At 49.3% G+C, this 23663-nt stretch overlaps 1 protein-coding gene across 1 annotated transcript in view; it reads left to right on the top strand.

The window, feature by feature from the left end:
- Positions 1-1477: 1477 nt before the first annotated feature.
- The window catches only part of SEC14L5 (SEC14 like lipid binding 5), a 35081-nt gene continuing 12895 nt past the window's right edge, over positions 1478-23663 (top strand). The window contains exons 1-6 of the mRNA XM_066561006.1: positions 1478-1549; positions 15458-15607; positions 15724-15855; positions 17986-18114; positions 18943-19156; positions 20788-20900. Coding sequence (XP_066417103.1) covers positions 1487-1549; positions 15458-15607; positions 15724-15855; positions 17986-18114; positions 18943-19156; positions 20788-20900 — 801 coding nt within the window. The 5' untranslated portion in view covers positions 1478-1486. The remainder of the gene's footprint in view (positions 1550-15457; positions 15608-15723; positions 15856-17985; positions 18115-18942; positions 19157-20787; positions 20901-23663) is intronic.

Raw genomic sequence — 23663 nt, 5'->3', positions numbered from 1 at the left:
TCCCGCTCTGTTTGTGCTCACAGGAGGGTCCCTGCCCAGCCTAATCATGTTACAGGTCATGTTCCAAGGTGCCCTGTCCTGTGCCTCTTGGCTCGGGTGTCTGATACCTGATAGCAGCCAGGGCTTCCTGGGATGTGCTTGTCCTGCTCCTCTCGCTGCACTCTGGGTTGGATGCTCTGCTGGGAGTTTCTCTCTGCACTGACTGGCTTGGCATGGACTGGCTTTTAGCCCCAGTGAGACTGAGAGATCCAGCAAGCCCTGACCTTTGCTGCTTGGGTAATGTGATCCTCTGCAGAGGAACTGTCTGATCACTGGGCCCTATTTCTCCAAAAATCCCCCATTCTCAGGTACTCAAACTTTTCAAGTCCTTTTTCCCTCGCCTTTGCATAGATTTTACAGTGTGATGGCATCTTGTAGCAATTTTTGAGGGAGAATCTATTGCCTATTCATGTTTCACCTCGGGTTTTGGGCTGAAAATGTCAAGGATAAGTTGTCTGAGTGCTCTGACTGTTGAGTTCAGCGCTACAGCCCAGGGCTGTGTCTGCTCAGCAGTGGAATTTGAGTGGGGTGGAATGAGCACAGTGCCTCCAACCAGCCATCCAGCCTTTTGTGTCCTGATGTTCATGGATGGCATTGGCAGGAGCAGTACAAAGGAATTCCTAAAGGAATTGCAGAAAACAGCCTTATAATGCTTTTTATAATGGTTTGTGCACTTCCCTTGAGATGGTGGTGACTGGTGCATGTTTGAGGGTTAAAACCCAGGCAGGAGAGTCTGAGGGAGGAATCCTGATGAGGACAGTGAGAGGTGGCTGGGAGCAGGGAATTACTGAGGACAGGATTGTTCCTGCTCCCTGCAGTTCTTGCTTCAGTTCAGCTGGAGCAGTGGGCATCCAGGCAGTGGGATGTGATTGCCAGCTTAGCATCAGGCATGTTCTTTCTGCATGCTACTTCCTTTTCCTTCCTTTCAGTGAGCTAAAACCACTGAATCCTACTTTGTGCACAAAAGCATTTAAAACACTGAGGTATGGGAAGCTGTGGAAGCTTTCAATGAGAGAGATTTTGCCCTAATGATTACAGGTATAATGTAGGGAAGGGGGATAGGGGGAAGAATTGCTATGTAGGCTCTGTAAGGCTCCTAAGACAGGCTCCTTCTCCAGAGCACAATTTATTCTGGCTTTACATCTCTGTACTGTGCTTTAATTATTGTGAATATTGTTGGAGCTCCAAGTTGAATTTATTGCAATAGTGCTGGCAAGCAGCACAGGATGCTGGGCACAGCTCTGGACTGGGACTGCAGAGACTTGCCTCTGTCTCTGCCACTCACTAGGCAAGATGTTCTACCTAATAAATAAATCTCCTCTCTATTTGTAACAAATAGCTCCAACTTCTAGTAAGGTCTGTAAAAATCATCTAGAATGTATTGCATTGCTTGATGTGGAGGATCTAAAATGTTCCAATTTCTCTCTATTACAGGTTTGTGATAAAAATGGTGCAGAAATACCAGTCCCCAGTTCGAGTCTACAAATACCCTTTTGAGCTCGTCATGGCAGTGAGTAACACTCAGCACTTTCCCTGCTCCAGCTGCTCAGGGCCAGCAGGAGGTGGGGGACTGTGGGTTTGGCTGGATTTCTGTGACAGTCCTAATGCAGGGACAGAGCCTCAGCTCCCCTCCTCCAATTTTCCAGGAAAAATAAGGATCAGTATCTCATTATTAAGAATGGCAGCTTAGTTGTTAGAGGAAAAAAAAAAAAAACCAAACAAACAAGAAAATCCAACCTTATGTAATTATTCTTTGACAAGGAAGGAAAAAAAAAATGACATTGTTAGGCAGGGTCAGTTTGTGGCCAGACACCTTCTTTGCCATATCACCAAATGCCACTCAGTTCAAAATCTGTCCAGATGTGATCCCAATCAGCACTGTAGTATGTTTGTATCTATAACTGGATTCTGAGTAATACTGAGCTTTTTGATTTGGTTTAAGGCTGGAAATCTTTGGAAAGAGTCTCCTGTATTGTTCTTCCCCATCCACTCTGTGATTGAACTGTCAGGAGACCTCTCTCCAAATCTTGTGATTTCCACAAGGGGCTTGAGGGCTGTCATTGAAGTTCATTCACTGGTGGTGCAGAAGGCTGATGTTGACCATGGGAGCTGCTTTAGGCAGAGTTTCTTTTCAATATTCTGGACTTTGTCACAATTAGGTGTGAGTCAAATACCCTTCTCAAAGGTTTGCTGTTGCATTTCGAGGGCAGCATTTGGGTGTTGTTAGAGGAGCTTGCTTATGGGATCTAGCAAGGTTTTGTTTTGTAATCTGCTGGGCATTTCAGTCAGCTGAAGGAATGCCCAGGTTTGGTGTTTGCCACTTTTAGCCTGCTGCTTCCTCCACTGCCTGTTCCCAGTTCCTTTAGTTTATGGGAGCCCAGAATGAAGGTGGGAAGCTGCAGCTGTTGCAGACAGCTGATGTGATTCCCATGAATGCAAGGGAGAGCCTCTATTGAGTTCCTCTTGACAATGTGGCCTCTTCAAGATTTCTGAGAAATTCATGCCTTAAGATTTGTTTTATCTGAAACAGCCTCCAACCTTTTATTTCAACAGTTAAAACTGGGAGCATCAGTCTGTTCCTCATGGTGAACAGGGGACCCCAAAGGCAGCAGCAGCTGAGAGTGGTTGCTGCTCACTTTGCTCTCTGATCATCCAGATGAACACTGCTTTTGCTGACAGTTGAGCTTCCTCCCAAATCCACCTCTTTTTCCCCCAGTCTTACCCAGATTGGCCATGTCTGTTCACAGCTAGACCAGTAACGTGCCACAGAATTGCCCTGACCAGTCTGGGGCTGATGATTGTGGCAGTGGAGCTTTCCTGGCTGTGCTCTTTGCTCTCTCCTTGCATCCTGTGTAGAATAAGACACCAGTGCCTGTGATGAAGATCCTGGGAGTCTTTGCTCCATGCACACCTCTCCACATTCCTGTTGTGTCTATTACCAGGATAAAGCTACCACCAGATGCTCCTCAGTCGATTGGCTGCTAATTGAGGAAGGCTGCCTTGAGACAAATCCTTTGTAAGCTTGTTAGCACATGCCTAAAGGCCAGGGGCTGGTAGGCTTATTCTGCAGTGGTTTAAGTTTATTTGCTTTCAGTTTTTCAGCATAACAGAACTTAAAATTCCCTGGGAATTGAGGGCTGGAGTTGTAAATGTCATCCTTTATTGTTCAGCAAATCTTAGCAAAGTTGTCAGTCCTCTTTCTTATGAACAAATTCCTTTTCCAGGGTCACCCAGCAGACTGTGCTGTGGAGTAGGGAGCACAATATAGACCCCTTAGGTCCCCCCACGATGTCCTGTGAAAATCCTGTGTTCCCAGCAGGATCTGCTGTTGTCAAGCAGCATTTCAGCCTTGTGGTGGTCGGTGCAGGCTGGGCTGGCTGCAGGGCTGGCTGCAGGGCTGGCTGCCACCGTTCAGTGCCACCGTTCAGTGCCACCGTCCAGACGAGGCTCCCTCCCGTTTGTGTGGAGGCAGCGCGGATCTCACGGATCTCACGGAGCTGTCAGGTACCAGCTGTCAGTTGCTGGAAGTTTTGCAGGGAAGAGTGGGTGTGCAGTGAAGCTGTTTTGCTCCTCAGCACGTGGCATTGCTGTTAATCTCCTTCACCATAAATCTGACAGCAGCTTCCTCAGCACTGAGATTCAGCTGCTTTCATCTTTTCCCCTCAAATGCTGTGTGGGAACCTTTGGAGTGCCGAGGTCTCAGGCTGTGGTAGGGAAGCAGAGGTTGCAGGGTGATCTCAAGACACCCCCATGTTTTACAGATCTCTGGGCACCCTTCAGCCTGATACACTTGAGCTTAATTCCTCACTGGGAAGGGTCATCCCTCACAACACAGCCTGAACAGAACACAGAAAGGAAGTTGGGAAAAGTATTTTTCCCTCAGAACCTCCTGTGTTTGGACCCTAGAAAGCAGTGGGTGTGCTTTACTCACATAGAAGAGCTTGAGAAATAGGGCTGTCACAGCCACATTTGGCAAGCTGTTCCCTGTTTCTGGGCTCACACACATCCCAGGCCCTTTGTGGAGCCCACCCCCAGGAACAGGGGTTCTCCTCCTTGCCCTTGTGCAGAGGCCATGTGTGTGCCTGAGGCTGTGCTCAGGGATGAGCTGGGGCTTTTCCTGTGATATCTTTGTTACCTGTGTCAGGGTAATTGTCTCTGGATTTATACTCTGCCCTTTGCTAATGCCTCTGCAGCTTGGGTTGGAGCATTTGCAGGCAGGAGATTTGAGGTGTATTCCAAGTCCTTGGAAGAACATTCCCCTCCTTGCTCTCTTTGCCAGTCCTGTGCATCTGAGGAGGTAAAAGGGAATCAGCTTAACAAGTCTTTTCTTGTCATTTGGGAGTTCTGATTTTTTTTCTTTTTTCTTGTCCTTCCTTCTAAAACAGATTTAAGCAAAGGCTGTTTTTTCCACACCTGTCCAAGGTCACTATAGTCATTTCCACCTGCTTTGTTCCTAACTTGGATTCACATTAATGGATCAAAAGTATTATGCTCTTCAAACACATATTCAGTTGCCTGACCCCTTTATACCTTATACTTGAAAAGAACCTTGACTTCTGTTAGGCTTTGTTATCTTGTCATGTTTTTCCTTTCTATTTTATCTTTTTTGTCTGTGTCCTCTTTTAAATGGAGCTATTCCTCCAATGGATTGTCCATGCCTCTCTGGGCCTCATCTTGTCTTCCCTTCAATTAGATCAGTAGATTTGACATTGCATGTCTTCTAATTTTATCTTACAGCCAAGAAAATTCCCATTTTCTTTTTGTTGTAGTTGGAAAGCTAAAAGTGATTTTTTTTAATGTTATAATGAATGAAAAATCCAGAAGAAGAGGTACCTCTTCCACATATGAGTGATGCAAATATTTGTGAGCCTTCTGTGATGTACTGGGGAGGAGAATTTGGTTTGGGTGAGCGAGTCCAACATGCAGGAATGGCCAAGAGAGAGACATATTGCATATTTAATGTTATTTGCAGTGAATTATTAGGTTAGATGAGATGGCTGGGGCTGGAGGGTTTCAGCTTGGAACGTGGTAGGGAGTTGTGTTCCTGTTGTTTTTAGTAGTGCCTCAGCCCTTCATGCTCAAGGTTGACATTGACCATTTTCACACACTTTAGGGGATTTATAGGGTCAGGTCCCTAAAGCTACAGAGACCTTACAGGGTCTTTTGTATGTGATGGATAATTTCAGTTGCTGCATTAGTGGTGCAGATGAGAAATCTCTGACAGCACTTGTCAATGATTTGCTCCTCTTGCCACAGTGCACTTCATGTTCAGCTCTCACTGCTAAGAGCAGTTTATGGCTTCTGCTGCAAGAGAGAGATCTTTCTGCACTACTCTATAAAAATAAGTCATGATTTGGGGAAAAAAGAACAAAGATCAAGCACTGGGAGGTTTGCAGGAGCATCAGCTCCCATTGCCTGTGCAGTTGTATTTTGTGCTTGAGACAAAACTGCCGTGGAGCCCCACACACATGTGCCTGATGTGAGTCAGTGCTGCTTTCTGCTTGACCTCATTTCTTGGTGCTGCCCAGGGCATGTGCTGACACATATCTGTGCAGCTGGGAGCCCGAGCTCTTGGACACACACATGGGAGCCTTGGTGGGTGCTTCTGTGCTGCCTGAGTGCTGCTCATCAGGCCAGGCCAATTCTGCTCCTGCAGCCAGAATTTGGCAGGGGGTGGCTCCTCTGGGGTGCCTTTTTGGTGTGGGGTATTTCTCATCTCCAGCATCACTCAGAGTCTCTGACAGACCTGTGGCAGCTCAGGAGCCCCCTGCCTGGCTCTGCAGGTGAAAGCTGCAACATCTCAGCTCCTGGCCTGCACTTCCAAGCAGCTCCCTGACTCTTCTGGTTTTAGTGATGATTCAGTGTTCTTTGAATCACAGAACAGTTTGGGTTGAAGGGACCTGAAAGCCTATCCCATCCCACCCCCTGCCATGGCAGGGACACCTTCCACTGTCCCAGGCTGCTCCAAACCCTGTCCAGCCTGGTCTTGGGCACTGCCAGGGATCCAGGGGCAGCCCCAGCTGCTCTGGGCACCCTGTGCCAGGGCCTGCCCACCCTGCCAGGGAACAATTTCTCCCCATCTAACTCTGCCCTGTGGCAGGGTGAAATCATTCCCCTTTGTCCTATCACTCTGTGCCCTCATCCAAAGTCCATCTCCAGATTTGTAGGTCTCCAGTGTTCTTTACATTTAGTTGATCTGCAGTTTTTTATTTTGCAGGTAAGACAAAGTAGGAAATTAACACTGCGTGGTTCTGTTTCAGCTCAGTATAGTTTGAGTGTCAGAGGTTCTAACAAGCTGAGTGACAAGTTTAATTCAGGCTACAAATGCTGCAAGCTTATTTAAAGTCAGAACTTCCTTCTCATGGAGTAAGCAGCAGAAAGATTCCTTCTCCATCATCTCTACTCTGTCCTGCTGCACTCAGGGTCATACCCATGGAAAGCAAACATCCATGGTCCCAATGTGAGATGTCTCTCTCTCGTGCCTGACTCTCAGGAGCAGTCCCAATGATTCTCACTGGATTTGGCAGAGGTCCTCACTGCTCTCCCTCAGCCTCCTCTGCACTGTTTGCTCACTGGCAAAGCTTTTGCTCCTCTCCAGCAGCTGAGGATCTGGCCCAGGGTTACATGCAAGAGTCACCATCCAGGACAGCTAAAATCCAAATGCATCACTCGTTTCACAACCATCTTAACATTCTTTTGTCCCCAGTGTTAGGAGGTTTGTAGATACAGGCTAATTGAAAACAACTTGCTGTTTTGGCTGTCAGGCTTAGCTGGAGGAGAAGAAGCTCTGAATGCTGGAAGTCAGGTCCTGACAGCCAGAATTGCTTTCCATACACTTATTCAAACTTATTTTCCTTTTCAGCATCAACATGCATTGTGTTAAAGTTTTTAGATTTAAAGTACCTTTATTTAATGACTTCTTCCTGTTGCCTTTAGCAGATTGAATGTATGAAGAGACTGTTTAAGTCCTGGTGTGCTGGGTGTGCTCTCCTCCCCAGTGCTGTGGTGTCTTAAAGGGTTTGATTTTTCACTGGCTGATGAAGTGATGCTCCTGCAACAGAACCTCTGAGCCCCCTTTTGCTGCTTAACACCCAAACAGCTCAGGGTGTGCTGGGAACAGATAAATGCTGTGAGAGCTGGACAATGCACAAGCAGGCTGATGGCTGGCAGGGGTCACATCAGCTCTGTGGGTTTGTCCAGAGTGACAGCTCATGTGTGTGTTCACAGCTCAGCCAGGCCTCAAAGGCTGCTGCTGTCTTGCTTCCTGAGTGCTGCAGATTGTTTGTCAGGTCACCTACAGTGCCATGGCCCTGATGCACCACAGAGGACACTTTGGGGGGCTCCTGAATGCCAAGGTGGAGTTCCAGGCTGGAATGGCCCCATCTGGGGCTCCAAATTGTTGTCACTATTACGGTATTGTCACAGCCTGGTTTTAAATAAAGAAAAGTAGAATCTTAACTAAAATATTTGATGCTGGCTCATAGCCTCTGCTTTAGAGTGTGAGCTCTGGAGCCAGGAGAGCATTTGCTGCAGGGAAGCAGAGCAGCTCCTGGCATCTGGAATCCTGAGGAGCAGCAGTGCAGGCACAGAGGGAGCAGCCAGGGAGGTGGGAGTGGAGCACTCAGTGCAGCAGCTGCAGGAGTGCCAGGGGAGAGGATCCTGCTGCCCTCTCTGTGGGTGGCTGCAGTTGGCACAGGGAAGAGCTTTGCTGTGTCCAGTGCTTGGGAGCTCCTTTGCAGGTGCTGTGATGCAGGTAATGGCACAGCTTTTAGAAATTTGGAATTTTGAGAAATTTTAGAAATTTTGAAATGCTATTGCTGGGTGGCAGGGCCCTGGAGATGGAGAGAAAATCAATGTGCAAGGGGTAAAAATGCTTCAAAACGGGTGTTCTTTGGTGGTCAACCCATGCCACACATGACATGAAATGTCTTGATAATAACCTAAGCAGTTAAGAAATTAAGAAATCCCTGCAAAACATGATCTGCTTTATTGTTTATTTGTATGTTTTGTTTATTTATTTGTTATTGATTGTTACATGTTATAGGTGTATGTTACAGATTTTGATTGATGTATAGATTGTTGGGTATATAAAACTTGACAATTCCCCCTTGGATGTGCATGGTCTGTCTGCAGCCATGGGCTGTGCCAGATATTTTAAAGAAGGCAGCTTCCCTCGTCCCTACTTTTTGCTGTGTTTGGAAGGTGAGTTTGCTGTGACTGCCAGAAGCTACTGGGTTAACATTTTATGCACTTAGAGATAATCTAGTGTTGACTCAAGACATGATGCTTCAGTGTGACTTGAAGGCTCGAAACTCTGCTGTCAAGATACACTAAAAATATCCCCTCATCTTCCTGCTGAGCAGCATTTGGCAGCAGGAGCTGGGGGTGATGCTGTGTGTGCCAGCTGGGCTGGCTCTGCACTGGGGGCTCAGCCCCAGGCCCTGCCACCTCCTCCCTTGGCATGAAGCAGATTGGGAGTGAGCAGTAGCTGGGGAAGGGCTGACATTTCTCCTGGGACCATGATGTGGGATGGTTCCCCTCAGGTGAGCAGGAGGTGTTTGGTGAGTGCTGTTTGTCCCAGCTGCTGGAGGATGGAAGAGCTTTCTGGGAGGCACTGATGGAGGAACTGCTGGAAACATCTGCACATCACCCTCAGTGTGTTGTGTGGTGAGGACAGAGGTCTCTGGGAGCTCTGCCACTGCTCAGACTCCATCTGCTGGGCAGGATGGTGCTGACCATGGTGTGACTGGAGAAGGTTTGCACTAATTCCAAGGTCTGTACAGGTTTACTCACCTTTTCCAGCTGCAGCATGGAGGTAATTTCCTTGAAGGATGGGTTTGGTCTCAAGCTTAATCTGGCTGGTGCAGGGATGGCCAAGCTCTGAAGAGAGTTCCAGTTCAGAGGCACAGCACAGGGAGACACCTCCAGCTCTGCTCTGTCACCTTTATCTCATCTTCCAACAGTAGTGACCAACAGACCCTTCTCTACTGAATGTGTAGGTGCAGAAGATAAATTATAAACTCTTCAGCCAGGACTAAAACAGGTGGTAAAATTTAGAATCATAATTAATTCTTACACCTCAACCAATATGGGCTTGTTTAGCTGCTGAGTGGAGTGACCTTCCCAAGTTTGGCCCTGAATCATGGCCAGTTTGTATAAATTCTCACAGCAGCTTCTGGCAATGACAGAGTGTCCTTCTGAGTAGCCATTTGTTTGTGAGCCAGCCTGTTTGATTTTGGGGTGAATCATCCAGCAGTAAATGTGTGATGTGACACTTGACTGCTGTGTTTTGCTCTTTCAGGTGTTAATCACACCAGATCTCTGCTTCCTTGCCTCCCCATTTTGGTTTCTCTCTTCCCACACTGGGCTGTGACAAGCAGTGGTTCCTGGATAAGGTGTCACTTCCACAGTTTTTTGTAAAGGCCAAACCCTTGTGCTGTTGGTGACCCCAGCTGCTCCACACAGAGTTCCTTCCCCAGCAGAGGAGAGAAGAAGCTGCAGCAGGACAGCTTGAATGGGATATTGTTCCTTCTCAGCCAGGAGGTCAGGCACGTTGGTGCTTCCTGGGAGGGCTTTGTGCAGCTGCAGGGCAGGGCCTGGCTTTAGGAGCTTTGCTGTGGCCCTCAGTTGTGCCTCTATTTCAGTAGATGCTGCTGCTCCCTGAATTGTTTCTTTCACCAAAATCTGAAGGAATGAGGCAAATTCTTGGCTGTAGTCCAGGCTGAGATAACACTGGGTCAATGTTTGTAGCCTGGGTGCTGTTGTCCCATGCACTTCTCGCTGGCAAACCTTTATCCACTGGCCAACAGAAGTGGGGTTTTATTTTCCCTTGGGCCCCAAACACTTTTGCTGTGCATACTCTGCACCTCCTTGAAATCGAGTTCTCTCTTCCCTGAATCAGTGCCTTTCTGTACCCTAAATATGCATTTTGTCCCTCCCACATTGTTCCTTGTATATTTTATCTTACTTTGTGGCTAGTGGGAAGCTGGGATCTGATCTGTTCAAAGCACGTGGATTATTGTGTCTGGTGTGTGCAGACTCTGTGGTTCCCTTCAGCACTGAGACCAAGCAGTGGGAGGAACTGCAGGATGAAATTCTTTTTTCCTAGAAGGCCTGAATCTGCAGAGGAATCTTTATGTATCATTAGAGCTGCTCAAAAGCTGCTCCAAAGGCATCCACTTCCTACTTAAAAGTGATGAGGTGTCTTCATCTTGCTTCTCATCATCTCTTTTCAAAGGGATGATGATCTGGGCATCTTCAGCTCAAAACCTGGTGTTGTACCTCCTCCTCACTTCCCTTCCTCTGAACACAGGAGTTCCTTTTTCCTGGCAACCTGCACATGGCTGTAACATGACCTTGAGGAATCTCATTAATTAATACAGATTTAAACATTGTCTGGTCGTGAAAATTTGAAGTGTTCTAGCACAAGGATGAAGTCTTCTCCTTGTCACATATTTGTGTAATATTGACTATAAATTCTGTCTACATCATCACAATTAAGTTTCTTTGTGCTCCACGCAAAGCAGCTTCCCCCTCACAGCTCAGGTACTCTTGGAGATCCCATCTCACAGAAGCTGCCCCTGGAAGCACATGGAAAGCATCAGGACCCAGGAGGGTGGAGGGAGTTGCCTCAGGGTGTGCAGGGGGTTTGGCTGCTGAGGTTTTGTTTCCTGCAGTAATTCAGTGGTTACATGTCCCTGTTGTTGTGCATTCCTGAGGTCTCTGTGGTGTAAATTGCTTTCAAGGTCACTTCCTAGAAAACCCTGCCAAGGAGAAACAGGAGTAGCTGTTAGAGAGATCCTGCCCTGGCCATGTCCCGTGGCTCCTGCAGGAGCAGCGGTGACACAGCTCCTGAGGTGGAGGGCAGGAGCACTGTGGCACTGTCAGGATCTCTGACACCTGGGGGTGTGCAGGGCTTGCAGAGGGCCCTGCTCTGCAGGGGAAGGGGCTGAGCAGGTGGAGTGGGGGGTGGAAAGGAGGGTAATTTCCTCTTTTCTCTGTGGCTGTGAGGCTTTAGAATGGCATTTTTGGGGTTTGACGCTTGTGGATTTGTATAATTTGTTCTTGTTTGGCATGTGGCTGGCCTTTGGAGTACTGTCTTCTCACAGGTGTGGGGTTTGTACTGGTTCCTGAGGATTTAGCCAGCAGTCCAGAACACTTCCAAGCATGGCTTCTTGCATTGATCTCAAGCTCTCCTCTCACAAGCTGATTTTCACTTTTCAGTGTTGGTGCATAACCCATTTGGGATGGATATTTACCAGAGCAGCTAAAACCACTTGGATGTATTTCCCAGGAGATCACAGGACAAAAGCTTGGTCAGAGCACTCTGCAGATTACACAGTCAGCTGTATCACTGTTAATGATTGCTCCTTGTAATTAATCATTTGGCAGCTTCAGTGGCACTAAGGGATCTTTGTTGGGATGCAGAGGTCACTGTCACCAGTTGGAAATATCCTCATCCTAGTTTGGGCTCTCTTCAGTGCGAGAGGAAAATCTGACACTATTGAACCTTTGAGATCTTGAACTTTCCTGCATGTTTTAACTTTTCAGCTAGAAATTGTTTCACTGGGTTTTTTTTTCATTTAATTTCTTCTTTGTTGAATTTTTTCATTCCAATGAACTGAATTTAAATGCCTTTTTTTTTTATGTTTAGATGCACCCAAAAATAATTGGTTATAGTTCTAAGCAAACAATCTTGATGAGTTCAAACAGATTCCAGGTCCCTCTGTCTTCACTCAGCCCTCTTGTGAAATTGAATGTGTAATTTCAGTTTCAGGACTGCAGGGATTTAAATGACTCTTTGAACTGCTGGTCACAGTCCACTACAACAAAAGCACAGATTTTTGCAACAATTCTTTTGTCAGAAATCTGTGGAAAACCGACTTGATTCAGGGAAGGACACTGGTCCTGAGCCAGCACCTCTGGTGGAATGGTTGGTTTGGGTATGAGGTGTTAATCCCAGTGGGGTTTACAGGAAGGGAGGGAGTGGCTTCATGGCAGCATTAATTTTATTATATATATATTTGTTATATATCTGATTCTGTTGGAGACTTTAGTCATCCCAGTGTCAGTCTGAAGTGCAATCCCACAGTAGGGCTTTAACACCCAGTGCTGGCACAACACTGCTGTTGTTCCTTCTGGGAAAGGAGAGGCACAGAAGGGAGAGACAAAGCCTAGTTCCTGTATCCTGCTCAGTGCAGAGTTCCTGCAGGAAGGAGCTGAAAGAGCAAGTGCAGGCAGCCAAAGCATTAAAACAATTCATACTAAACACTCTGTGCCTTTCATTTCTCTGGGATGTTCTGTTGCCCACCTTGGACTCTGCAGAATCCCAGAGGAGGAGACATAACAGCTTTGTGATGGCTTGAAAAAAATCAAGTATTTCTCTGTCTTTGTAAGCTCCCTCAGTTTCCCTGTTGCAGCAAAGGGCTGTTGCACAGAGAGCAGGATTTTGCTAAGAGGATTCCTGGGTGCATGAATGGGTTGCTCTCTGCTCAGCTCAGTCTGCAGGGATGGAAAGTCTGGGTGCTCAGGGAACAGCTTTGCTGTGACTGCAGCGTGGGGCTTCAGCTGTCCTTCATGTGATCTCAGGCATCTTCCCTGCTGTATTTTTAGAGCTGTTGTGCAAAGAAGATTAGCAAAGGACTTAATATCGATGTGGATATGGATTCTTTGTCAAATATGGCAGTGTTGCCCCTATTTAGGCAATGTGTTTGGGCTCGTGTCACAGTTATATCACCAGGCTGTGCCCTGCCATGTGCCTCTGCCCTGGCTTCTCTTCCTGCTCCAGATGTTGTTTAGCTGACTGAAAAAGTGGCTGCACTCTTAGGCCTGGTCTTAGTTTTGCTAATGACAGTTTATTAGGGAGCCTGTTTCCAGCTGGATCAAGTCCATAGTTAGTGGAGAAAGAAGCAGCTGGGAGTTGAGATCCAGTGGTTCACTTTCAGGAGAGAGCCACAGGCACCTGCATGCAGTGGTGATTTCAGACTGGCTCTCGTGGTCCCTCCATGGTGAGGGGGCACTTACAGGTGAAGTTGTTCAAGTGAGGCTTTTGGAGGGTCCTGGTCCCACTAGAACAGCTCTTGTTTGTCTGGAAATCCCCTCAAATGTTCCTGGCACAGCTGCACCCCTGAAAGGGCAGAATCACAGAATAATTTGGGTGGGAAGAGACCTTAAAAGCCCATCCAGTCCCACCCATCCCCCTGCCATGGCAGGGACACCTTTTACTGTCCCAGGCTGCTCCAAGCCCTGTCCAACCTGGCCTTGGGCACTGCCAGGGATGCAGGGGCAGCCACAGCTGCTCTGGGCACCCTGTGAAGGGCCTCAACACCCTCACAGGGAAGAATTTCTTCCTAACATCTGATTTAAGGGTGTCCTCTTTTAGTTTAAGACCCTTTCCCATTGTCCCATCAAACTGTCCACCCTTGCTGTGGAGTTGATGGGGGCAGCATTCTCTCAGGGAAGGGCTTTCAGTGCCACTTCTTGCAAGTGTGTTGAGGGCACAGGTATGGAGTGACATGGGACAAATTGCCCCAAACCAGTTGCTAAATATTCTGGTATTCCAGTGACCTCTGAAGGTGTTCTCAGCATGCACTGCCCAAGCACTCAGGACTCCAGTAACTTAGAATGGGTGGCCTGAGGAGATACATTTGGTGTGTGCTGGAACAGAAGAGACCAGCAAGGTGAAGGCTTTGGCCTCAGGATAGCCCTGGATGGTGGTTTGGAGTGTGGTGGGTTGGGACAGGGCAGGTAGGAAGCACAGATAGGGAGTGTTGACTCTGCATGAGCAGATGAATGGGCTGGTGAGTGCAGGGAGGAGAGCAGGTACTGAGGTGTGCAGGCCTCCTGCCAGGTGGCCCTGGAGCAAAGGGCACCAGGAGAGCATGGCTGGGAGTGTCCTGTGGCAATGCCTGACACAGATCCATGAACTCCCATCCTAACAAATTCAGCTGCTCGAAGCAGTGAGTGTGCTTCTCTTGGCTGGAGCCAGCTGGGTCTGTGTTGGAAACAGTCACCACGGGAATTTTGGATTTATCTAAACTGCTTTTGTTATTGCTGTGATGAGGAGTGAAAAGCACAGGTAGAAGAACATGGGAAAAGTTCTCTAAGAAGTGTGGCAAAGCAAGCAGGACGTTGCTGAGGGACTGGGAGAGCAGGGTTTCAAACCTGCGTGCTCTGTTCTGGCCAGGACTCCAGCTGGCAGCTGCCTGCACTTCCCTCCTGATACTGGAGCAACTTGATAATCTGAAATAGCTCCTTTCTCGTCCAGAGGGCCGGGAGCAGGAGATCTGGAATGTGTCCTTAAGTGCCTGGGCTATTTTGGGAGCAGGGACATGAATCTGTGCAGGGGCATCCAGGCTTTGCATGGCTGTGCTAACGGGGAGCTGACAGCCCAGCCCAGCTCCAGCATCAGCACATCAGGGTTTGCTTTTGGGGCAGAGAACCCATGGATATTTTAATTTTTCTGTGCTGTGTAAAATGGTGGTGTCTTCTGGAAGGTGAGAAGATGACAGCAGTCTCTAGAGGAATTGCCTTGGAAAGATGGCAGAAACATCTTAGGATGGAAATGTGGAGCTCTGAGAGTCCAGTGGAAGGAGAGCACAGGTTCTCTTCCTGGACCAGCTGCAGTGGAGCTCTGGGCAGCTTGTGCAGCTGCCACATATTTGCAACAGCAGCACAACATGCAAGAGGTTTTTCAGAAATCCAAGGAAAACATTCCATCCTGCAAACATCTTAGAATATAGTAAGAGATGAAGAAGTTAGGGCAGGAGCAGCAGCAGTAGGTACTGCTCATGCAAGTTAACTTCTCTGCAAGTGCCAGGGAAGAGTGGATTTCTGCTAGAGCTGCTAAAGAAGCTTTGGAGAAAGGGCTTTTCACAGGGATGTGCTAATAGAACAGGGAACATTTCAGAGCCAGGACAGAGTTGGTTTAGAAATGGATAAATTGAGGCAAAGTGAGTAGCCAGTAATTGGTGTCTTACCCTTGATAGTTTAGGGCAACAAGAACTGTTTGGCACATCACGTTTTAAGGCTTCATACAGACAGTATTGACCCAGAGATTATAATATTCAGGTCTTTAGCCAGCAGAAATCAGCAGAGCTCTGTTTGCTTTTACTAGTTAGGAGCTTCCTGATGTTGAAGTGATGATTCCCTTCCTAGTATTCTTCAAGGACAGGATTCTGTTTCTACTTCATGTGTGAAGGGAAAGTTATGTTAGGACATGTTTGGCTGGTGACTGATGTGGTGCTGTCCCTGCTTGTACCTACTCTGCTTTAACTTCACCTCTGAGGAAAGTGGGGAAAACTCCAGGCTTCAGGGGGCTCTGTTTTGTTATTCTTTCACTGTAAGGGAATCAATTAATTCAGAAACAGTTAAAATTGATTTACCCAGAAGCTGAAATTTACTTTATTTTCCCTTCTAGGCCTACGAGAAACGCTTTCCTACGTGCCCAGAGATCCCAGTCTTCCTGGGGAGTGAAATCCTGCACGAATCCAGGAGTGAGGACGGAGCCATCCACGTCATTGAGCGGAGCTGCAAGCTGAACGTGGACGCTCCCAGGCTGCTGAAGAAGGCAGGTGGAGCCTTGGGAGCAGAGAGGCCTGCATTCTGTGGGCTGGCTCAGATAGCTAAAGGCTCCTAGATAGATAAAGTTACTCTTGTCTCTCTGTGTTTCTCCCTCCTCTTCAGATTGCAGGGGTGGAGCATGTGTTCTTCATCCAGAAGAACACGGTGAACTGGAGAGAGCGAACGCTGCGCATCGAGGCCCACAACGAGACCTTTGCCAACCGGGTGGTGGTCAGGGAGACCTGCAGCTACTCAGTGAGAGCCCTGCTGGGGCTGGCTGTGCTGGGAGGGGGCAACTGTGCACTCACACATTGGGGGAAGGTGTCTGAGTGGCTTTGAGCACCCCTGCAACAATGGGATTAGAGACTCTGGGGCTGGAAAGGCTGTTGGGTCCTGAGTGTGGGATTGTTCAATTGCTTTGGAGAGACAAGACCAGGAGGAATGGCTTCCCACAGACACATTGGACATTAGGAAGGAATTCTTCCTTGTGAGGGTGGGCAGGCCCTGGCACAGGGTGCCCAGAGCAGCTGTGGCCGCCCCTGGATCGGTGGCAATGCCCAAGGCCACACTGGAAAGGGCTTGGAGCAGCCTGGGACAGTGGAATTTGTTCCTGCCCATGGCAGGGGGTGGAACTATTTGGGCTTTAAGGTCTTGATGATCTTAAAGGTCTCTTCCAACCTAGTGATTCTGTGTGTCCATCCAAACCATTCTGTGGTTTCATAAGGCTTGAGAAACTTCTTCAGGTTGATTGTGATTCCCTGCTTGGAGTGAAAGTGGAAAACAGAATTGGTACTCCAGAACTGCTGGTGTTCCCTCAATTTCTTTTTGATTGAAATTCAGGCTGACAAAAACATCTAGAGCTTGTGCATGTCTATAAATCTGGATGTCCAGAATTAAACCCTTACTGTTCATTATTATAATGGCCTGAGCGAAGCCTGACAATTGATTTTGCCCACAAAGAAGTGAAAGTTTTAGCACCTTGTTTGTCATTATTTTCTTGCTCTAAAGATTTGGAGAAAGGACTTGAGCCTTATTTGTGGCCAGGGCTGTCTCCCTGTGTGGCTGTTTCTGTGCTGTTTCACTGCAGTGCTGCTCTGAGGGCCCAGCCACCATGAAACAGCTCAGGTGTTTCTGGAAGCAATCAGATCCTGCTTGTCTTTCCTTACACAAATGTCCAGCTCCTGTTACTTACCTGCCCTTTTGGCAACTGGACAGCAGCTCAGCTTCTTGGGAGGAAACAGGCTGTGAGGAGCTTCAGGAAGGGGAGGAGTGGAAAAGCTGTGAACATTTTGGATGGTGAGGCTGTTCCTGGGCCAGAGATCCCTTGGTGGCTGCAGAAGGCCACCTAAAAACTGCCTAAAGCATCCTAAAAACTGCTGTAAATTAAACTTCCATCATCATTAAAGGCACTGACAGGTCTGAAATGCTCCCAGGTCAACTCTGAGATTGTTACACTTGCCAATTTTGGCTTAGGAAGGAAATGTCAGCATCTGGGCTCTGAGGGGAACAGGGTGGGAGCTGCTGGCTGCATCCTCAAGATGGTTCCCTGCTCTATTTTTACCAGTTCCCTTTTCCCTGCCAGAGTGCACCGGAAGCAGGTTTATTCTCATCTTTCCTTTTCTGCAGCCTTCTCTGAGGCAACTTGGAGAAATATGATCCTGCTCCTGCAGTTACTTAATATCTCCCCAGGGAATTTGTCTTTCATGGTATCTCTGTGTGGGGGCTGGAGTTGTTTTTCTTCCCTGTCAGTTTGTGAACAGCAGCACCTGAAGAGAGGAGGCAGAGCCTTCTCAGGAAATGGTTAAGTTTAAAAGAGGGAAGGATTCTATCATATATAAAGCAACAGAGGGGAAATAAGGGAAAGGTTTGTGTTGAGCTGAAGAGTGGGGAAACTCCCTGCTCTGCCATGTCCCCAGTGTTTTGGGGAGAAGGCTGATGTTAGTGGCTGAGTCTCCCATCCAAAACTAAAACAGAAACCTGGTTTGCATTTTTCTTCTTTGCAGGTGTAGGAGTTTTAATTGCATGTTCCACAAGGCCATCCCTGTCTTTCCATAAGGACACCTTGACATGATGGCTTGATGTGGGCAGTTCCACTGCTCTTTTTGTGCAGCTTTTGCTACTACAGTTCAGGTCTGCTGGGGCAGGGGTGGGTTTAAATCTTGATTTCCTTGTGCACATGAAGAATGTTGGTTGGCAAAAGTCTGGATGTCCAGTTCACAAAGGGTTGTGAACCAGCCCAGGGGAATGAACCTGGCTGGTGACTCCAAGTGTGGCAGTGCCTCCTCTGCCCCCTCTCTGGGGCTGTGGAGGTTGAACAGCCAGTGAGGTGCCAGGGCCATGAGCATCTGCCTCCATCCCTCCTGTGTTGTGTTCCCCTGGCTGCAGGTTCACCCTGAGAATGAAGAGTGGACCTGCTTTGAGCAGTCAGCCTCTCTCGACATCAAATCCTTTTTTGGCTTTGAAAGCACCGTGGAAAAAATTGCCATGAAGCAGTACACCTCCAACATCAAACGGGTAAGGTGGGCTTCCCTGGCTGCCTGTGAGCTTCCCTGGCTGCCCCTGGGCTGCCCTGGCTGCCCCTGGGCTGCCCTGGCTGCCCCTGGGCTGCCCTGGCTGCCCCTGGGCTTCCCTGGCTGCCCCTGGGCTTCCCTGGCTGCCCCTGGGCTGCCCTGGCTGCCCCTGGGCTTCCCTGGCTGCCCCTGGGCTTCCCTGGCTGCCCCTGGGCTTCCCTGGCTGCTCCTGGGCTGCCCTGGCTGCCCCTGGGCTGCCCTGGCTGCCTGAGCACCCAGACCCTCTGTTTGCCTTTCTGTAAACAGACCCAATGGAGCTTTGTGTCCTTGCTAGTGGCTCTGGAGTCCCTCAGGTGGGCAAAGGAAGGCAAAGAGCCCAGAGCAGAGCAGAGCTGGCTGGAATATGGCTGTGCAGGGATGGAGCAGGCTCTGCCAGGGGAGCAGGGCTGCTGGACACTGAGAACACTCTTCTTGTGCAGGAAGGGAAAGTCCTGGGTGGAAAACACCCCCCTGTGTCTCCAGAGCTTGGGCTTGGGACAGTGGCTCTGTGTGCAGAGGAACAGGGCAGCTATTTGGGTTTGGGAGCAGGAGGATGGGGTAAAAGTGGTAGAAAGGCAGCTGCATCCATAACTGGGATTTGCCTGGCCATTATTGTAATTCATCATTCACAGGAGGCTTTGATACTGGAGGTTTTTTGGCAGGATCATGGGGATGGAAGGACAGATTTCCCCTCCGTTTATCCTTAGCAGCATTCATCATCTGTCCTGAGGAAACTCCAGTGCCTCGCTGGCTCTGGAGGAGGCTTTTTCCTAACGAGAGTTCTCCCCTTCAGGGCAAGGAGGTGATTGAGCACTACCTGAAGGAGCTGATCTCCCAGGGGATCACGTTCATCCCTCGCTGGAGCCCTCCCGCGGTGGAGGAGGAGGAGCGAGCCCCGGCGCTGGGAGGCGCCCCCGGTGCCATCCTGCAGGAATCCGGGGCTGCTGGCACCAGCCGGGAGCCGCCTGCCAGCCCCTGCCCGCCCCCGGAGGCTGCCAGCCCCGACGGTAGGCACTGCAGCTCTCACTCAGCAGCACTGACCCAGCAGCTTATTTTCATTTTCATTTCTCTTAGCATCAGGTTTTTCATCTGGAGTGTGGGGGAGGAGGAGGAGGCAAAGCTGTTTTCTTTTTTCAAGGAAAATAAACAATGGAACTTTTTTTCCCCTAAAACAAAAAAGCTGTGCAGGCAGAATGTTTTGGAGCTTAGAAAAAAACGAGGTTTGATCAGCCCTTTAAGGTATTTTATACTTGAAACTAGAGAAGGTGTCTTCAGTATGCTGGAATTAAATACTTTATCTGTTCCAAAATTAATATTCTTGGGGACAGGTTTGGATGGTTTTTGGCCCTGTATTAGGCCAAGACAAACTTGAGGAATGTCTCCTAATGCATTTTTCCCACAAAATCCCTGAATCAAACTTTATCTTTCCGTGTGTTGGTCTGATGATATTTTCTAGACTAAATAAAATACTTCTCTGGCAAAAAGAAATAGGAGGGACCTTTGAATCCAGAGTTGTTGTAATAGAAACAGTTGTTGTCCTTCCTGAGAAGGAAAGGCAGCACTTGTTTTGTTGAGTGTAACTAGGCAAAAAGCTTGGGATTTGGAAATGTCAGTAGTTCTGCTCTCACCTGACATTCTCTGGGAGCTTTTCTGAAAAAAGATGGGAATCCACAGAGAAGCTGATTAGCAGCAGTGTTTGAGATGAATGTTGTCCTCAGAGTGATGGGTCCCAGCTAGCAGAAGAGCAGAGTAGCCCTTATTTTTCTGCCCATATTCCTGCTCAGGACAGGATTAGCTCCCCTGGGCCTGCTCCCCACCTTGCTGGCTCTGGGGGTTCCATGGGATGTCTCACTTCCAAATGCAATTTCTGTTATCCTGCTTATCCTGTGGGTGTCCAGGCCTCCTTCTGTAGGTGACGGCATCTACTGGAACCTTGTGCCTGACAAAGAGCCAGCTCTGAGGTGTCCCCAGGCCTGTCCCTGTATCTTCCACCCCAGCTGCTGCCTGGGCTGCTCCCCCCAGCTGCCCTGTTCTGCTGGCTGGCAGCTGCCAGCCCTGGGTGACACCTCCCTCTGTCACATCCCTCTGTCCCTCGGTGCTGGCAGTCACCAACCCCTTGTCCTTTGTCTCTGAGCTGGAGGAGCTGCTTGGTGTGCACAGGACTTCTCCTCCTGCCAGAATCCTCCCTGGCTGTCAGAAATGTGCTGTTGTTCTCCCTTAGTCTCTGGTGTCCCTGGGCAGAATAATGGCTTGGTTTCCCAGCAAGCCACTGGTCACTGCAGTTGTGCATGAGATTTAGGACACGTGGAGATGGAAGTGCCCAGGTCTTGGAGTGGTTGGTGAGCCGAGTGCCAGAGCTCATGACAGATCTTTTAAAGCTCCTGCTGGAGCAATTCAGGGCTGAATGGAATATTGGAGGCAGAGCCAGGTGGGGTGATCCAGCTGTGATCCAGCCCATGCTGCCATGGCCTCGTGCCCCAGTCACCAGGAGAGTTTCCCTCCATCCCTCCCTCAGGCTGCTGGGATGAGGCTTCTGAGCAAATCCCATGTAAACCATAGGGAGCCCAATGTGTAGAAGCACGTGCTCCCCTCCCTGCTGGCTGTGCCAGTGTGCTCTGAGCTGTTGTTTCCCCTGCAGGTGACAAGCTGGACGCTGATTACATCGAGCGCTACCTGGGCCAGCTGACCCCGCTGCAGGAGAGCTGCCTGATCCGCCTGCGCCAGTGGCTCCAGGAGACCCACAAGGGCAAGGTGGGTAGGGCACTGAGGGGCATCCCCAGCTGGGTTGGGCAACCCTGGGTGCACAAACACACAGGGGAATGAGAGGCTGCAGTGTGACACCACGGGAAGGGTCCTGGGGGTCCTGGTGGATGTTGAGCTGAGCATGAGGCAGCCCAAAGGGTCACTGAGGGCACTGTCCTGCTCTGCTCTGTCCTGGACACCACAGTATCAGAAGGTTCTAAAGCTGTCAGAAAGTGTCCAAAGGAGGAACGTGAGGGTGGGGAAGGGTCTCAAGGGGAAGCCAGAGGAGGAGCAGCTGAGGGCACTTGGCCTGTTCAGCTGGAGGAGAGGAGATGGAGCACAGAGCTCACTGGGGCTGCAGCTCCTCCTGAGGGGCAGCTCCAATCTCTGCTCTCTGTGACCCAGGACAGGGCCCAGGGAATGGCTGGAGCTGTGCCAGGGCAGGTTTAGGTTGGAGATCAGGAAAGGTTCTTCCCCCAGAGGGTGCTGGCACTGCCCAGGCTCCCCAGGGAATGGGCACAGCCCCGAGGCTGCCAGAGCTCCAGGAGTGTTTGGACAGCACTGCCAGGGATGCCCAGGGTGGGATTGTTGGGGTGTCTGTGCAGGACCAGGAGCTGGGCTGGATGATCCTTGTGGGTCACTTCCTGCTCAAGGAAATTCCATGCTTCTCTGATATTTCCCTGAGAAGCAGCAGGAGCACTGAGGGTGTCTCTGCTCTGCTGGAATGTCCTGGGCTCCTTCTGGTAAAAGGAAAGTCTCTGTCAGACCAGCAGGGTAACTGATCTGTGCCTGGGAAAAGAAAGGGTCCTAGAGCAGCTTGAATGCCTCAAATGGGGTTTAACTCCAGATTTCCTGATGGAGAGGGACTAGGAGGGAAGGAAAGAAGGACCAAGGATAGCACCAGAGAGAGTAGTTGGGTGGGCTGAGTAGATAAAGGATGCTTAGGAAGAGGAGCAGGTGATCCTGCTTGGAAGCAGAGAACAGCTGGATGAGGTTTCAACAGTAAAAGCTTCCTGGCTTAGAAGGAATCAGCTCAGTCAGTCAGGATGGGTTAGGTGAGCTACTCTGCATTCCTGGCTTTGGGAAGATTTTCATTCTTTTTCCTTCACCTGGCCTTTCCAAAAGACACTGCTGCTTACAAGGAGCTTTGCCAGCCCTGCATGCTGTGCTGTATGTCTCAGAGCTGAGCATGTCTCATCTGAGTACAGGGAGTCTGAGCATGATTTAGAATGCTGTTTTCTCTTGGAAAAGTGAATGTGAATCACCTCTGTAGAAATAAAATGTAACAAGGATTTAGTGCTATTGTTCTGCTGCTCTAGAACTCCTGAAGTTCCCTTGTGTGTGAGCAGGCACGTGGGCTTTGTTGGTACCCAGCAACGTGGATGGAGAAACAGCTCCCAGCAAACCTCACTGTGAAGAGAGCAGGAGGTCTTGGGGCAGTGTGAGAGGCTCCCAGCAGCTGATAAGCTCCAGACACCAACAGTGCTGTTGAATTGTAAGAGCAGATAAATTCCCACCTCCAAACATCTGCCAGAGCTGGCCAAGGCCACTGGTGTACAGTGGCATCAACAGCAGCTTGGATCCCTTGGACAGAAGGGTGGGGGCTGCTGGAGGCAGGTAGAGACTGCAGGAATAGATGTGTGGTATATAATATATTGTATATATACACACCTGATGTGGCAAAGGGCCCCTTGAAGGGCTGTGACACCTCCCTGGCAGCTGCTCTTGTGTCCCTATGATGCTCTGCCCCTGAGGAAGGAGCTGGGGCTGGTGAGTGAGCTGTGTGAGCAGGAGCAGAAAAGGGGCTCTGCTGGAAACTGCTTTTGATCTGTGTCTGCCTGTGATCCAGCCTCCAGGCAGATGAGAGGCCCTGGACAGGCAGGGACAGTCCCCAGGTGTGAGTGTGCTCTCAGAGAGGACAGGAGGCTTTTCATGGAGCCCTGAACAGTGAAGTGGTGTGGGCTCCACTGGGGTAGGAGAGATCTCACCTAGTGGGTCCTGGATGGGAGGACATCCCAGAGACAGGGAGCTTTGTCCCTGGTGTGACCTGCAAGGATCCTGCTTTCATCTGGAACAGGCAACACCTAAAACTTTGTTTGGGTTGAAAAGTACCAACCCACAGGTTGGTTTTCCCCCTCCATGTCAGAGGCTGGGGAAGGAAAAAGTGAGAGCACATAAGCCAAATGTGGAGCAGCTGCCCCTCGGGTGCCTGGAGCTGGGCAGGGAGTGGCAGCCTCTGTCCCCTGAGCTCTGCTGGAGCCCTGGGAAGTGCAGCTGAATCCTGAGCTCTGGGAACAGTGAATCTGCCTCAGGCCTTGGGGTGGCCTTGCTGGGCCTTGTCCCCAGGAGGATGTGGGCACACAGGAGGGGAGGTGCTGGCTACTGAAACTTCAGATTGACCCCCCTGACTGCTCAGCTGCTTCTCCTGACAGAGCAGGCCAAAATCAGGAGCTTATCCTGCAAGGCTGGGGTTGTCCCTGGAGAGGCTCTTACCTTGCTGTGACAATCTGTTCTTTTAATTCAGAGCAGGGATGGCCTTATTCCTCTATCAGAAATTATCAAAAAATAGATCTCCTGTTTCTTGGAAAATGGCTCTTCTTATTTTTGTCCTCTGTCCTATTTCACTATCTTTTCCCCATTCCTTCCAAAGCAGACATTACCTTTACAATCAGATATGTTGTTCCTTAAAAAATCTGAGGAGTTGAAGGAACAAACTGTAAATGGTGTTAAAATTGCAGCAACTTAAAGCTCTGTTCAAGGCTTTGCACCATG

This window comes from Molothrus aeneus, chromosome 16 (genome assembly GCF_037042795.1).
Source record: "Molothrus aeneus isolate 106 chromosome 16, BPBGC_Maene_1.0, whole genome shotgun sequence".
NCBI classification, from domain to species: domain Eukaryota; kingdom Metazoa; phylum Chordata; class Aves; order Passeriformes; family Icteridae; genus Molothrus; species Molothrus aeneus.
The sequence above is the reverse complement of the archived record's forward strand: the minus strand, read 5'-3'. Positions and strand labels throughout refer to the sequence as shown.